At 48.7% G+C, this 17,185-nt stretch overlaps 1 protein-coding gene across 11 annotated transcripts in view; it reads right to left on the reverse strand.

Moving 5' to 3' along the window:
• Positions 1–17,185, reverse strand: part of GRB10 (growth factor receptor bound protein 10) — a 172,045-nt gene that overhangs the window by 79,850 nt on the left and 75,010 nt on the right. For all 11 annotated transcript variants that reach the window (XM_082692791.1, XM_082692787.1, XM_082692785.1 and 8 more), the window contains one exon: positions 14,371–14,467. In XM_082692791.1, coding sequence (XP_082548917.1) covers positions 14,371–14,467 — 97 coding nt within the window. The remainder of the gene's footprint in view (positions 1–14,370; positions 14,468–17,185) is intronic.

Consider the following 17,185-nt stretch of genomic DNA (forward strand, 5'->3'; position numbering starts at 1 on the left):
ATTCACTCATTTCACAAACATTTACTGGGTACCAACTACATACCTGCCATCATTCCAGGTACTGGAAACGCAGATGTTAACAAAACAGGGTGCTCGTCACCTGAACGTAACCATGTCCCTCCAAGCTGCTTTGAGAAAGGATTCCCCCAGGGAAACAAAAATAGCAAGGGAGGCGAGGACATCTGACTACCTCCACTGGGGACCCTGAACCTGCTCCCAGGCAGTGGCCAGTGAGGGAAAGACCAGCAGAGGAGACATCGTGGAGCAAGTGCCAGACCTCCAGCTAGCGGGAGGGAATCCCGCCCAGGACTGAGCATCTTGCAAGAGAGGACAGGGACAGGCAAGAAGTGACAGCAGCACGGGGCACAGTCTGTGCTGTCAGAAGAGAACAGCTGATGGAGGGGCCACAGCAGAAGAGTGTCCCAGAGGCCAGACACGCTCCTCGAATGGTTATGCTTACTCCTGGCAGAAGAGGAGAGGTTTTTTGTTTTCTTTGGTTTAAGGATTTTATTTACTTATTTGAGAGAGAGACAGAGAGAGAGCATGAGAGAGAAGGTCAGAGGGAGAAACAGACTCCCCGTGGAGCTGGAGCCTGATGTGGGTCTCGATTCTGGGATGACGGGATCGTGACCTGAGCTGAAGGCTGTGGCTTAACCCACTGAGCCACCCAGGCGCCCCAGAAGAGGAGAGTTTTAAACCGAGATCTCTGCTTACAGGCAAGACTGTCAACTACAAGGCATTCAGCTCTAAGAAGAACCTGATTTCCAAGGCCTTAGGATGGGGAAAGTCGTTCCAGGGGAACATACCAGGCGACTCCAAGAAATGGCACAGCTCCCAGAACTGAAATGCCCAGGAGAGAGGAGCTGCCTTTCTAGGATGTTGGGGGAAACAGGGTTTCACAGGAAAGACAGGACACTCTGGATGGGGTCCGTGGGGTCTGGGAATCTGGATCCCATGTCCCTCTTCAACTCGATGAATAAGGAATGGGAGTGACAGGGCAGCTTTGGTTTGTGAAACCAGCTGCTGGAGACCCACCCAGATTCATTCTGCAACTAACTCCTTGGAGCTGGGTCAGGGAAGGAAGGGAGGGCAATCCTAACCAAATGCTTATTATTCCTACGGTAATTATTTTTAATTAAGAGAAATGAAGTGGTCTGTTCTGATGAATGCCGCAGGAGAAGCAGCGATCTCCCAGGCTGGGTGCGCACAGGAGGGGGAGGCCACGGGTCTGATCTCTACTCTCTCCACTGATGATGCTGGTAAGCATAAGCTCACATTTCCTGAGCTCCTAGAAAGCACCAGGTCCTGGGCCAGGTACCTCACAGCCCAGGCTGTTCCTCACCCTCTTACCAAACCAGTCGAGTAGGTATTTTCCAGATTTCAGCTGAAGATACCGAGGCAGAGCCACTCAGCTCCCTAGACATGGGGGTGCAGAGTCCAATCCAGATCTGTCTGCCTCCGGAGTTGGACATGTTGCCTCCTTCTTACATTTAACTTTCTTTCTTTTTTTTCCCCCCCCTCGCTAAACTTGAGTTTCTGGAAGACTAGGACCTTCATGTTCTTTCTCTTTTGCTTCACTGTCTAACGTCACACCTGGCACACAACAGGTGCTCAGTAAGAGTTGAAGACCTAAACAACAGAGTCAGCAACCTCCATCAATCCAGCTGCTGAGTTTTCTAGAAAGCCAGCCAGGCAGCATTCCAAAACCCTCTGGTGCCCGCCGAGCCCCCGATCCTGTAGTTCCTTGGAAAAAGGCCCGCCAGGCAGGTGACACGATAGCCACTAGGTGGATAAGTGCCGGACTAATTCCAACAAGGGAGGACACGTGTCCAGGCATGGGGACGGTGCAGGAAGCGTTACCCAGCTGTGCCCGCATGAGCATCCCTGACCCCGTCGCACCTACCGGGTCATCCCTGAGGTCACAGAGAGGACAGAAGAATGAGATTCTGTCCGCATCCTGGAAGAATGGCCAACAAACCGCTCCCTTTGGGGCATCCCCACCATGAGAAATCTCTCTCCCTCTGAAAGCACCTCTTCCTCCGGGCCACAGTCTCTCTGGCTTCCCCCCCCCCACCCCCACTGTGGATGCAGCTGCACCTCCTAGGAGAAGACACGGCTTCATAGATCCTAAGTCCGCCTCGCTCCGCATGGCATCGCCCAGAGACACTGAACAGAAGACTGGGGCTTGGTGGGAAGCCAGGCTCCGCACCGGGAAGAGCTCCATTTGCAGATGGAAGTTGAGAAGTAGGGTACACTTCTCCAGCCATGGACACCCTGCTCGCATCTCCAAGGAGAGGACACTTAGCCCTCGGCAGAGTCTGATTCCGTATCCCACAGGACACACCTTCGTTGTCTGCTATGTCCACTGCCCTGCCCTGGTGCTGGTCAAGGAGGAATTCAGAGAGACCGCGTGGGTGGGGGTGCGTGGGGGGAGCCCAGGAACATTCGCTGGGATCGCTCTACAATGCTCACACCACGCCTATGAGCTACGTGCTATCACGCACATGTCAGATTAGAAAACTGGGGCTCAGAGAGGTGAAAACACAGGCGTCACAGAGCTCCTGATGGACCCTCAGTTCCTTCCCCGGTGAGCCTTAAAAGCCAACGTTCTTTTTGGTTTGTTTGTTTTTCCCTGAAGATTAAAAATGAAAACGTGATCCCTGGTCTCATCTCAAGGAGCCTAGAAAGAAATGGGACAGACAGACATGCACTCAGCAAACTGTAAGACAGAACAAGGTGTAAGAAGTTTTTAGAAAAAACTTCTGGGTGGCTTAGTCGGTTAAGCGTCTGCCTTTGGCTCAGAACCAAGGATACTCTTTCATCACTGATCTTAATACTGAATTATACCTAAATCACACCCACTGCTTCCAAAAAGGGACTGATACTTCTTCAGATGGATGCAAAGGTCCACGTGTTCTATGGCTAATAAATTAAAACCTTGCTGCTCACTGCTGTGTCCCCGAGCCTGCCGTGGCCCAGACAAGCAACAAATGTGTGTCAAGGGAAGGTAAGAAACAGGAAAGCTGAGGAGCCAGAGGAAGAAAAGCCAACATGCAGAAGAGCACAGGACTTGCGGGGGTAAAGCCCTCTATGAACAGTGAGTACCCCAACAGCAAAGGAAGCACGAAACATTAACGGGCTCCAACGAGCTGCTGGAAGGAAACAGGGAGGTGTGAGTTGTCAGAGCATCAGGGAAGCAAGGAAGAGTGGAGACCCAGGGATCACAGACGGTGACATGCACTGTTTCAGTGCCAAAGGGGAACTGGGAACGGGGAGGTCCTCGGCTCACTTGCTGCTGGGAAACACAGAGTGAGCAGGTGCCTCCGTGGCTTTTTGTTCTGTCTTCCTCACAGAGACAGAAACTCTTCCGAGTACAAAGGATGCTGCTAGCACAAGTCCAGGATAGGGGAGGGGGCTGCAGGGTCCAACCTTTCTGGCTGTTTCTGAGCACAAGGAAAACTCAGCCCCTTCCTCTAAAATCTCATTTTGACGCATTAAAAACCCCGAGGAGTAGGAGGAACCTGAAGGCATGAGCAGACCCTGAAGGACGGAGGGTGAACTCCAGAGGCAGAGTGGCTGGGGGTGGGGGGATTGGGAGCCCACCGGCCAGGGCCAAACTCAGCTCTGCTACTCCACAGGGCATGATCTGGGTGACTCTTCTGACCTCTGGGCCTCAGTCTCCTCCCCTGCAAATAGAGGAAAACGAGTGCCCATTGCACAGCGCAGTTGAACTTACTGGTTAGCAGGGGAAGAACCTGTTTTTTAACAGGGAAGTCACCTGAACAGGTAAGAAACAGAGGACAGAGAAACACAGCCCACCTTTCGGAATGTCTACAATATCGTCACTTAAATGGATACTGCAGAAGCATTAAGCGCCGTTTGTGGGCAAACGCGATCATTAGATGTGGCCTGAATGCGTTTCTTTTTCCAAAAGGCAGAAAGCTGTCACTCTGTGGGTGAAGGATTATATGTGGTTTTCCTCCCAGCTTTGTGCCATCTCAGCCCTCAGGAAAGGTGTGTAGGCACGGCAGGAGGGTGAAGGCATCAAAATCATGATCAACTTTGGCTTCAATATCCAACACGAGGCCAATATTCGTTACTGTTCAGGATTCCGCGGAACACGTCAGACAAAGAACTTTGAGGGGAAAGCATCGTTTCCCTGTGAGGGCAAGAAACTAAGAAAACCAGAGTTACTTTTACATGCGTGCACGTGTGCACATGTGCGTGCGTAAAGTGGGCGAAATGACGACGTCCTCATGAGTAACAGAGTAAAATAGGGACATCCAATGAACCATGACACAAGCCGGGTCCCAAAGCTACAATCGAGCCACAGTCTAGTTAGCTGACCTTCTGACTTCACCCTCCATCACCTCACCTCCAACGCTCCTAACACCACCGTGAGGAGGGAAGGCCTTTGGTCGCCCGGAAGTACCGGAGCCTCCCACTTGGGAGGGTCGGGGTGGGAACTGGGGGCCTTTCCGGAACCCACAAGTACATCTACGCCACATGCTTTCAGCAATTCCTTAAATAACGATCCATAAGATACAAGTAGGAACAAGGCATTAGAGCAGAACCTTCATGGTAAGACATGGTTCCTCTGCTCGAGAAATGCACGATGTCAGAAGAACGGGAAAATATGGTTCCTCAGGGAACACTTACATGGAACAGCCCGTACGATCAGGGGCAGGCCACAAGCTTCCCCTAAATTACCTCCAAAGGTGAAGATGCATGGACGTGGCTTTGATTCCACTTCTACCCTGAGTGACCTCTGGGTCACTCCTGGGCAAGTGACCAAACATCTCTGGCTCAGTTTCCCGATCCACGGCTCTAACAGCTCCGCGGAAACACAGGAGACACACAGGAGGTCTTAGCACTGGACTCCAGGTTACCATTGTCCTCTTAGTCTATTTCATGGCGATTTTGTGAGACCGTTATTTGCTACTAAAGATTCTAAACCACGACGTGATTCCTCAGTCGCCCACAGTCCTGGGGCGCTGCCACTGGAAGAAACAAGAGCCAAGGAATATCAGGCCCCGAGCCTGGCCATCCCCTACATCAGTGACATTGGCCAAGGCTCCCTGCAGGGGAGACACAAAACAAAACCACCTTTCCCAATCCACTTCACCTCTATGGGCATTCTTTTCTAATTCTGGTCTCTTCCACTTGGCAGATAATCTAAGCCAAGTGCTGGACTCTGGTGTCTCCACGGGAGCCCTGGGGTCATTGGGTGTCTGACTCTGGGCACCGTGGACAATGTCTGCAAAACGTGGGGCTCGATCCCAGGACCCTGGGATCACGACCTGAGCAGAAGGCAGCTGCGTCACCGACTGAGCCGCCCAGGCACCCCTGGTCTTTTCTCATTTTAAACAAGCTGCTTCTGGAGCATATCTTCAAAAGACTGTCAAGAGCAATTCTAGCTATTACAAAACCTCCGTCTTTTAAAGGAAAATGCAATCCTTCCTGCAGGGCGGGGCAGGGAGACGTGTGAAGCGTGTGCAGCTACTGACACACAAAAATAAGCTGCTTACGTCGGAACGAGCTAATAAATGCTCGAGCACTAAATCCTCTCCACCAGAGAGAAAGAACAGGTCAAGGAAAGTCACTGGGAGTCTTTTGTTTTAAACCCCGGGTCCCTTGCAAAGAGCCAGCCACATCGCCATCAGACACGTGGTGCAACCTTCAGGCTTCTCGACAGAGCGCCTGAGGGGGCCTTGCAGATCACAGGAGGCAAATGACAGCACTGGGACCTCCTTCACATTTGGGCCTGTGGTCCCAGGGCACCTTGTTAGGAGAAACCCAAGCACTGAACCTGGTGTCAGGTGTAGAAGTGGGTGAGGGGCGCGGCTCAGAGAGGCAGGGAGGAGCCCCCCCCCCCCAAGCCCACTCAGTCCAGACCTGGGGCTGGAGGCACCACAGGCAGAGAAGAGCAGGGGGGATTTGGACACACCTGACAGAGGGAGCTGTGCCTTCCTATCCCAACCCCAGACCTGGAGCCTCGGCCACGGCCTGGTCCGGCTCTAGCGCCACATCTCCCACCTGCCACAAGTGTCCGGGGTCCAAACGCACAGCACGCTTTCCTGTGCGTGCCTTTTGCCAGGTTTCCTATTCGATCGTCTCTCTTATTCAGAGGGTTTTAAAAATAAACTGAGGCTACTAACAGTCCACGTGTTAATTGCACTGCAGTGAATTTTTTTTTCCAGGCTGGAGTGGGCCAGTCCGTGTTTGAAATGCTGTTCCCTGCGCAGATGTCTATCTGTCGTATCCTCAAACAGCGTTGTTCCTTTACAGCGGTGCTGAGTCTTACTAGGAAATGCTTTCTTGGCCTGAGGGTATGAAGATTCTCACGACTCATTCTTACAAGACTATGTTTTTTAAAAAAATGCTCCTTTCTACTTGTAGTGATTGAATTGGCCTGAAATCGGTGATGAAGGACAGGATGGGGGCACGGATCCACCTCCCCCTCCACCCGGGCCCATAGGTTTTTCCTGCTCTGCTGGGACTTCCCCGAGCTGAACCGAGTTTCCAAAAATGCACAGTGCTCTTTATGACACATCTACTCTGGTCCTTAGGTCTATGCGTCCTTGAATCACTAACACGCTTTCCCAAATGCGATGGGTCCTAAAGAAGCTTTGTTATCACTCGTCCACATTTAAGTTACGAGCTATCTGGGGCACCAGGCTGGCTCAGTCCGTGGAGCACGAAACTCTTGATCTCAGGGTTGTGGGTTCCAGCCCCACACTGGGTGAAGAGAGGTCTTAGAAATAAATCAAGTTTTGGGGCGCCTGGGTGGCTCAGTGGATTAAGCCGCTGCCTTCGGCTCGGGTCATGATCTCAGGGTCCTGGGATCGAGTCCCGCATCGGGCTCTCTGCTCAGCGGGGAGCCTGCTTCCCTCTCTCTCTCTCTCTCTGGCTGCCTCTCTGTCTACTTGTGATTTCTCTCTGTCAAATAAATAAATCTTTAAAAAAAAAAAGAAATAAATCAAGTTTGAAGCCATCTGACAAGTCATACCAAAACTGCAAAACATGGCCCCACGTGCGCTAAATTTAAAGACACATTTGATAACATGCAGCATCTTCTCTAGTTAAGGCTTCGGATCCGTGATCACGGGAAAGTGATCACGGATCACGGATGACTGTTTACATCTTGTCTATGTCCTTCAGCAGCAACTTACAAGGTCATCAAGGTTCATGTCCTCCTAGCTCCCTTCTGGTTCTGTGACTGCTGTCAGTGGAATTTCTTTTTACATTCCTCTTCCTGATTATCTCCAATTGTTACATTTTATCTGTCGATATTATATTGTATCTGCCAGCTTAAAGAACTCACTCAGTTTAAAAGTCTGTAAGTCAGTGCTGACTTTCTATCTGGGTGCTTTGCAAACAGGCACAGATTTCATTGCTCTACTTCAGTGTCTGCATTTCTATTTCTCTGTTTAACCATTTTGTTGCACTGGCTAAGACCTCTAGTGACAGCAGGCACTTGGGTGTGATTCCGTGATTTTCACAGACACGACTAATATTACTCCTGTGTGTACGATGGATGCTATAAGCTTGGGACAGGTTGCAGAGGTTCCCTAAAGTACTGGCTTAGTCAGGGTTTTGCTCTCATCACTTGTTCTGTATTATAGAAGTTCAGGATTGTATATATTCTTAGGATCACTGGTAAGATACCACTTTTCCCCCTTAAATCTTTGAATGTGTCAAGGTCTTCTCCATCTAACGTTGGTAAAGCATCCTTCCATGATTATAATAAACGCAACCTGGTAATAACATTTGTTTGATGTTTAAGGCAAACGGGTAAATCTGACTAATGTTTTCAGGGTTGTATGATAATGTAAAATATGCCCAGCCTGTATGTGGACTTCTTGTGCTGTCCGTCTCCAGCAGAGCTACAGAGCACTGTAAGACAATTGGAGGGTCTGCTCCCTATCTCTCCAACAACTCATGGAAAGAGAGCAATGATTTGCTCCTTCAAGGTTTTGTGACATTCAATACAAAACCCAAAACACCCTTGAGGCAACGGTACTGAATACAGACTCCGTTCTGCAGGAGTTAATTCTTTATTAAGATTTTGTATTTTGCCAAGAGTCAAATTATGGTTCATTTTGCTTTCCTCTTTCTTCTTATTTCTTCCAAATTCTGTACCTGAAACTTCTGAGTGCTGTCCACACCACTCACAGAGCTATCCATTCTGTCATGTCACAGAACATTACAGAAGCACTATACAGGCAAAACAGTCTTGGTTTCCCTAGATAATCTCCATGATAGCTTTTATTTCTAATGAGATCAGGGTCTTTTGTTGTTGTTTGTTTTAAGAATTTGTTTGGAGCAATCTTAGGTTTATGACAAAATTCAGAGGAGGGTAAGGGGATGTCCCACAAACCCACTGCCCTCCTACAAGCATGGCCTCACCCATGATCAACTTCACTTACCAGAACGGTTGTTTGTTTGTTTGTTTTTTACCACAGAGGACCCTCTGCTGACACATCATAACCAGCCAAAGTCCACAGCTGACCTCAGGGTTAACACTGTTGGTGTTGAACGTTCCATGGGTTTGGACAAATACATCCATCCTCATGACATCACACACACTACCGCCACTGCTCTAACTCCTCTCAGCTCTGCCTGGCCGTGTTTTCCCACCGCCACCCTGGCAACCACTGGTTTCCCGACTGTCTCCACAGCTTTTCCTTTTCCAGAACGTCACAGACTTGGAATCTTACCGCTTGTTGACTGGCCACACCGGCTCCTTCCACACAGGAATACACACCCCAGCTTCCTCCCTGCCTTTCTGTGACTGATAGCTCCTTTCTTCGTAGCGCTGAGTAATACTGCACTGTCTCGACGGACCAACTTGTTCATCCATTCATCTAATGAAGGACATTATGGTGCCTTCCAAGCTTTCCGGCAATTATGAGTAAATCCATGCACACTCCTGTATAGGCTTTTGTGTGGACATACGTTTTCAACTCTTTCAGGTAAATACCAAGGTGCGCAACTGTTTGGACCGTATGGTAAGAGTAAGCTTAGTTTTCTAAGAAACTGCCAAACCACCCTCCTAAGCCTCTGTGCCATTCTGCATTCCCACGGACGGCGAATGAGTTTCTGTGGCTCCAACATGCTTGTCAGTGTTGGGTGTGCCATTTTGGATTTTTGCTGTTGTTTTTTTGTTTTTAAGATTTTATTTACTTATTGTGTTATGTTTGTCACCATAAAGTACAACATTAGTTTTTGATGCAGTGTTCGCAGATTCATCGTTTACGCACCACACCCAGTGCTCCGTGCAATCCGTGCCCTCCTTAATCCCCACCACCAGGCTCACCCATCCCCCCACCCCCCTCCCCTCCAAAACCCTCAGTTGGTTTCTCAGAGTCCACGGTCTCTCATGGTTTTATTTATTTGACAAAGAGAAAGAGAGGACAAGGATGCAGAGCGGAAGGCAGAGGGAGAGGGAGAAGCTGGTTTCACACCGAGCAGGGAGCCCGACATGAGGCTTGATCCCAGGACCCCGGGATCATGACCTGAGCCGACGGCAGACGTTTAACTGAAGGAGCCACCCAGGCACCCTGGTCATTTTGTTTTTATGCTTTTGCAGTCAGTTATCCATTTCCTTCCTATTTTCACATTCACAAGGATGCTCATGGTTTTCTTGTGTTGTTGTTTGAACTCCCTAACGTGTTCTCCACATGGTTTCCCTGTGTGCCCATCTTCCTCCTGAGTGTCTGTGACAGCGGCTTGCGGTTTTGGTAGATTTTACAAAAGACTGGCTTTTGGTTTTGCTCCCCCTTTTGATGTTTCCTCATCATTCCCATAATTTCAGATCTCCGCTTTTGTAAATACTTCCTCTACATTCCTTAGCACTCTTGATTTGTCATGCTCCTAATTTCCATTTTTCTGCCAAGATGAGAAATGGAGTTCCAAACACCTTAATACCATTTTATACCTGCAGTACACACATATTTCTAATGTACACTCAATTCTAATACACTCAATTCTAGTACTAATTCTAGCACTCAGTTTCTAGTACACTCAATTCTAAATGACTGGTACTTTCATTGACCTCCTCTGTAATCCACGAGTGGGGAAACGGTGTGTTTTTAAAGTTTCCACACACGTTTACATGTTTACCTTTTGAACTTTTTCTCTTGATTTCTGATTTAATCACACTGGGCCAAAGAACGTGGCCTGCATGAAATAGATTGCTTGAAATTTAGTGCAAAAAAAATAAATTAAGATATAAAATAAAATTTAGTGCAGTTTCCCATATGTGGTCACCTTTTTAAAAAGCTACACAGATTTTAGAAAAGAATCAACAGTCTGTTGGGAGCACAGTTCTGTTTATTTCTATGAATCTGGGGCTGTTAATACTGTTATAGAAATGCTTAGAATTACTCCGACAATCATATCCTGTACTTCTGCTTGCCATCCTTTTTATTTTTCACATCTCGCTTTTCTTCCTTTTCTATTGATGTTGGTTGTTTTTGTTAAATATAGATCCCCTCATATCTTTTTTTGCTAGATTAGAAACTATATACACATATAACTACAGTCGATACTTGAGTTGCAACTAAGATTTTAAAATACATAACTGAGGGGTTAACTAAGGGGGCACCTGGGTGGTCCCGATGGTTGAGAACAGGACTCTTGGGTTCGACTCATGTCATGATCTCAGGGTAGGGAGATCGAGACCCATGTCGGGCTCCACACTTCAGATTCTCTCTCCCTCTACACCCCCCCCACTCTCTCTCAAATAAATAGTCTTTATATACTTTTTCTAACACAATCTCAAATCGTTCTATGTTCTACTTCCCCAACGGGAGTCTTATTATATAACTGCTCACGGAGCAAACCCTCAAATGATACTATGATATAACACACAGAGAGCAAACCTCAAAAGACACACATGCACACTTGGGGCGTCTAATTACTGAAGTTCAGCTTAACCTTAGTTGAACAGTTCGTATGGAACTGACCCTGTGACATGGCGTCCCTTTCTCCGCACATTGCTGTGTCCCATACCCTGCTCCTTGCAAGGCGTTCACGATCTTCTTTCTAAAGGATAGCTCTGAATGAATCAGAGAAGACTGCCAGTCACAAATCTTCTCAATCTTCACCTGAAAAAGCTTTCCTTTGCTTTCAGTACGTATTGGTGTGAACTCCCAGACGGATGGTCCCTTTCACCTCACGGCTCTGAAAACACCCAGGCTCTCCTTTGGCACTTGTTGGGTCTGTGCAGGCTGCCAATCCGATGGCCGTCCAGGCGCTGGGAAGTCTGCGTTCTCCCCAAAGACCTTTTCTTTGCCTTCTGCTTTCTGGAACCTTGCCAGATGCTTCCCAATGTGGATCAGTCTTCCCTTTTCCTCTTGGTTCTTTGAGCCTGCTCTGGGGACTGCCTGCCCGTTCTGGCCAATTCCCACCAGCCTTTCTTCAGATCCCCCTCTCCCTGCCACCTGCACACTCCAGGACATGGAAGTGTGTGTGTCCAAGGGCCCGCTCATGTTTTCCCAGGTCCATCTGTGCCGGAGGGAGGTGAACCCTGAAATGAATTCTCCTTGGACTGAATCCAGCACTTTGAAAATGTGAGGAACTCTACCGTTCACTTCTAACACACGGACTCTCCCCTCTAGCTGTTCCCATCACCCCACTGTGCTTCAGGGTGTCCGTTATGACATGACACGTTCGATCACCTCCCCGCGCAGCACACACATGCTTCCTTCAAAGCCATGGTCAGACCCACCTTCACTGCATCTGGAAAGCGGCAGTCTGCTGATTGTGGTGGTTGTGCTTAAGGAATTCAGTCTGCAGACTCGTTGGGGGTGGCTTGTGCTCTGTTTTCCTCCCACCCCACCCTGTGTGGGGACGGAGCGGGGCGCTCGGCACCGCTGCTGCCTCTCGGAACGCTGCCCGGGCCCCGGTCTGAACTGCCCTCCGCTGCTGGAGGCTTCTACAGCCCAGCAGAAATAAGCATGGGCACTACTCACTCTGGCCTGTGGTCCAGCCTGAGTGAGTCCTTCTGATTTCCCTGTTTTACGTGCAGTGGGGGCAGAGTTACTGAGGATTGGAGGGAAGGCATCCAAGGTCAGGGGTGGAGGCACATTCGTTGGTTCCCTTTGGCCCTGCTTCAAGTGCTGGGATGTGTCTGACCCTCGGTTTCAGAGGCCGGAGTGTAACTCTGGAGCAAGGAAGGGAACCCGCCCTGTTCTGCATGAAGCTCACTCCATCTTCTGTGCTCAACCCTCAAGGCCACTAACCAAGCAGCTGTGACATCCATGGTATGCTTAGTTTTAAACCTTAGAAAAGGTTTATGCTTTATTTTATTTTTTTCAAGATTTTATTTATTTACTTGACACACACAGAGAGAGAGCATGAGTGGGGGGAGCCGCAGAAGGAGAGAGAGAAGTTAACTCCCTGCTGAGCAAGGAGGCCGACTCGGGGCTCGATCCCAGGACCCTGAGACTATGACCCAGGCCAAAGGCAGATGCTTAACCCGCTGAGCCACCCAGCCACCCCAAGCTCTAAGCTTTAAAAAACTCTTTCATTATAATTTTTTCCTAACTTTTTGATTAAGGCATCAACACAGATTTTTACACGAATATTACTACCTAGATTTTGATTATTTCAGTCTAAATGAGACCAACAGTAAGCAGTGAAATGCCATCAATTAAAACGTCCCTAAGTATCGAAATCTGTATTAACGAATCAGTGTTCTTTCTTGTTGCCAAGTGTCCTCAAAGATGACTCCAACATTATGCTCAACACAGAAAATCCCGACCGCTTGACATAGCATCTCACACTTGAGAAAACAGCTTTTAGACGTCATGGGAAGCTCCCAGCTCTTATTTTTGCTAAATTTCAACCTCTTTTAGATTAAGCCATTTCAAGAATCTGATTATTCTAATGCCTCCCAGCTCTAAAGCCTACCCCGTATTGTACTTAAACTTTCCCGTAATCCACACCATGGGCTGTGGGCATTTTTCCGGAGCCCTCCCCCAGTCATACCATTTCCTTTCCCGGGGTGCCCCTTTTCCCCCGTATCAAAGCGTGCACCTTTAGACCTCATTTGCTTTTGTTTTTTGTTTTGTTAAGATTTTATTTATTCAAGAGAGAGTACACACAGAGGGAGAAGCAGGCTCCCCCATGAGCAGGGAGCCTCAAACAGGGCTTGATCCCAGGATGCTGGGATCATGACCTGAGCCAAAGGCAGATGCTTAAATGACGGAGTCCCCCAGACACCCCAGACCTAATTTGCTTTTAACCTCCATCCTTGCTTTCCTGTGCTGCTCCCATCAGTAGTGAACAGAATGGGATTAAAAGTTATCACAGCAAGCTGGAGGATCAGCAAGTGTGCAGACACACAACACCAGCCGGAGAGCAACACCCAGAAGTCCAGCGGAGGGACTGCCCCGTGCAGGGGCCCTGAGAGGTGATGTCGGGTTCCCTCCGTGCTGCATCCTGAGACAACGTGTGGAACCGACCTCGGGGTTCTGCTTACTGCATTTGACTGACTCCTCGTCACTATTCAGAGCTCAGTGTTCCTATGAAACTTTTCCTAAGCCGAAATGATGGAAGACGAAGAAGCGATTACCCTTCATGCATAAGACAAATTGGGTGAGCGTGCCAAGAGCTGAAACCACCTGTCTCCACTTCCTCCGATGCCAATAAAGACAGATCTGGCTCGCGGATGAACAAAATACACAGAGATAAAGCGCAGGTGCTCCAAGCTCAAAGCCGTGACAGCTGGATGCTGAGCGCGGCTGCGGGGAAGGCTCTGGGCAGGGCCGTCCTCCTCAGTGCCGGCTGCCTTTAGAATGGCCCCCGTGAGAGCAATGCAGGGTCTTCCTGTCTTTCTTGTTTTTAATATTTTAATTATTTATTTGTCAGAGAGAGAGAGACAGCACAAGGAGGAGGGACAGCAGACAGAGGGAGAAGCAGACTCCCTGCCAAGCAGGGAGTCCGATGCGGGCCTCGATCCCGGGACCCTGGGATCATGACCTGAGCCGAAGGCAGACACTTAACCGACTAAGCCACCCTGGTGTCCCGAAAGCAGTGCCGAATCTTTGTTTCTAAAAGCAGAAATCCTCTTTGGATTTCTCTAAGTGAGCAAACACAGGTACTGAGGTAGGTCTTGCGTGAAACAAACTTTCGAAAAGCCGGGGATACCTGTATATCAGGACATCGCAGCCAAGTTTTGTCTTTTTTTTTTTTTTTCCTGTTCTAGAATTTGTTTCCTTTAAAGCAGAAAAGAGCCAAGATCAGAATTTTTCTCATGTGAGTGCCCAGCACAATTTCACAGAATACGAAGTCCTAGCACAGGGGCAAAGCTGCTGCTGGGGCTGATGGCATCCGTGGCATCCTGTTTTTGTCATTCCTTACCCTGGTGATTTGTGAGCCGATCCCGATCCGATGGTGCTGGGAAGCCCGGTCCCGCCAGATCTTGTGGACTGAGAGGGGGCGTCTGCTCCACCTGGTCCTGGGGAAGACGGGAACACAAAGGCTTTGGTCAAAAGGAGCATTTCACACTTGTCCACACCCGCCCTTCCCTGCAGTCCTTCTTCCTCAGTTTCTTACTTCAACGCATTCACGTTCTTGGTGTTTAAAGGTTGGTTGTTTAAAACACACCGTAAAAGGGAAGCTAATGGTGGAAAGGTGCCACGGTTGAGCAAAGGCGTCAGCAGACAAGTCACCCTAGGTCTCAGGCTTAAATGGCTTTGCCTGAATAGCAATTCAAAAAGAATTATTGTCAGCTGCTGGATTCGAGCACCGAATAGAAATCATTAGCATTCCACGGAGCACAGGCATTTTCTGCAACAATTACTGGTAATCAAGCCCTAGGCGGTCTGTTATCTGGAACGGAAACATCCAGGGACTGCTTATAATTGGCCGGCTCTACAAAGAAGGGCTCCGTGGTTTTTTTTTTTCCCCCAGACGTCAGGATGAGGACAAAAAATTTAGGCAAAAGTTAAAACAGCAATGTTACAATTAACCTCACAACTCTAGGAAAAAGCGTCTTTGTGAGATTATAATCAACCCAATGAAAAACAGGTTAAACGTGGGTAAAGAAAATGGGCCTTTTCATAGGGACACCCGGAACACTAGCAGGGATTAACATGGGGCAGAAAGAGGTTCAAGTCCTCTTTCAGATTTAAGAAATTCTGAGATTTTTACACTGCACCTGGATTACCTCCATAATTAGGTTTTACAACTGTGTCTGCAGGGGAAGATTACCATCGGCACAAAGAGCAGCCAACTCGGCAACTTCACCCCTACCTATGCCAACAGCAGCAAATGTGTGTGCAGAGTTTACTGGGCAGGGCTGGACTCCCACTTCACAGCTGGGGACACTCCGGGACAGGAAAGTTATGTCCACCTGACTGCCCCCTGCCGGCATTAGAACCCAGGTGGTGGGGTTCTTCCCACTCATGTGCCTTCCCACTCATGCTGCCCACGAAACTCAAAAAAGTTCGTTCATTTTGACAAGCCGCTTTAGCACCTGAATGCTCCCCAGTGAACAGTTCTCCGTCCAGAGACTTAACCTGGGGGTACAGAAACAGGAGGATGATACTCTATCCCTCCGCACCCATGTGCACACACACGCAGTGTGGTCTGCTTGCTAGAGCTGGGGAGGCAGAGTGGGGAGCACTGGGGAGATAGACCAGAAGGGTCAGCTCACCAGTATCTATCTACCACTCAGAAGTGGGGAGCTCGGTGCCTGGGAAGGCCCAACCACAGCCATATCTTCCCCCAGAAAATCTGGGGGAAATGATCCAAGCCTGAGAGCATGTCTTCACTGCTGGTCTTTCCAAAAAACAAATAGCTTTCTTTTTGTTTTTTAATCATAAACGCGATACGTGCTAACTAAGAGAATCTAGATACTAAAGAAAAGCTTAAAGAAAAAAAGTTCAAGTGAACCCCTCTACTTTCACCCGCAGATGATACCCTGTTGGTTTTTGGTTTTTCCAGAGACAAGAAAAAAGCACAAACGTGGTTCGTCTACGTGCACTGTTTGAATTACTTATGGAAAATGTATATGTTACATTTGGATCGCACGGGCGTTACAAGCAATCTTTATTTAAAAAAAAGATTCATAATGAAATGGCACACATTACGGAATTTTAGTCCATCTTTCTGAAATTTCCCATGGCAACAAAGCACCTCCATCCGCACTTCCAAGCCCTGGACCACTCCACTGGGTGGCCGGGCAGCACGACTTCCTGAGCCCGCACCCTCCCGATGAGCAGGTGGTTTGTGAAGAAAGGAAGGTTCTGGTTGGGAAAGAGGAGAGGAGCTCTCGGTTTGCAAGACGGAGTCCAGAGGCAAGAGCAAACCCAGCAGGAGCCCTGCCAGGGTGTGGAGGACGGAGCTGGGCAGTCAGGGTCAGGGCACAACGGGGTACCTCCCAGACCCTCAAATGCAGTCCAGCCCCCCCACTGAGGTCATCCCACCTGGTTTCTGCGATTCCACAGCCTACATTTCTCCACCCAACTGGCTCTTTACCATCTGGGATAAGTATCTTTCTTCTTTCTTTTCCAGATTTTCAAACAAGCAGGTCAATTTTTGGAACAGAGCAGAAATATAATTAAAATGCGCCTGAATCCCAACAGCAAGGCAGACCCTGTGGAAATCACAGGGTGTGAAGGATCCTGTGTCCTGCCTCTCTCCCTCCCCCACAAACATGACAAGATACTATGTTAAAATCTTGGTAAATATTCTCTCCAGATTCTAAACTACTCTGGTACACACTTGCAGCCACTTGCAAGTTTCGGACGTTGTACATAACAATCCCATCAACACCTCTGTGCACAAAATCCTGCCCTCATTTCCGATTATTTCCACTGGATCCCTGGAAATTAAGCCACTAGTCAGTCCAAAGGTTTCACCCGTATTTTGGGGTTTTTTTTTTTGAGTCGAGATACATACTGTCAAAATCTTATTCATGCAGTTTACCCTTCCACCCAAAACAGAGGAGAACTGTCCATTTCATAATCTCTGCAACAGACCGAGACTGGTGATCTTTCTGGAATTTCTTCTTGTCAATCCCAGAGGTAAACCATGGCCTCAGCCTGTGGTTTTCAGTACAGGTCTTAAATACTGAAATTGACCATTTTCCAGAGCTTCTCAGCCCTTTGTCCTTCTTCTGGACTCCCCCTCTGACGGGTCCGCTGGACTAGGGCCTGAGGGCAGCCAGCCT

This window comes from Mustela nivalis, assembly GCF_964662115.1.
Source record: "Mustela nivalis genome assembly, chromosome: 12".
In the NCBI taxonomy this organism is placed as follows: domain Eukaryota; kingdom Metazoa; phylum Chordata; class Mammalia; order Carnivora; family Mustelidae; genus Mustela; species Mustela nivalis.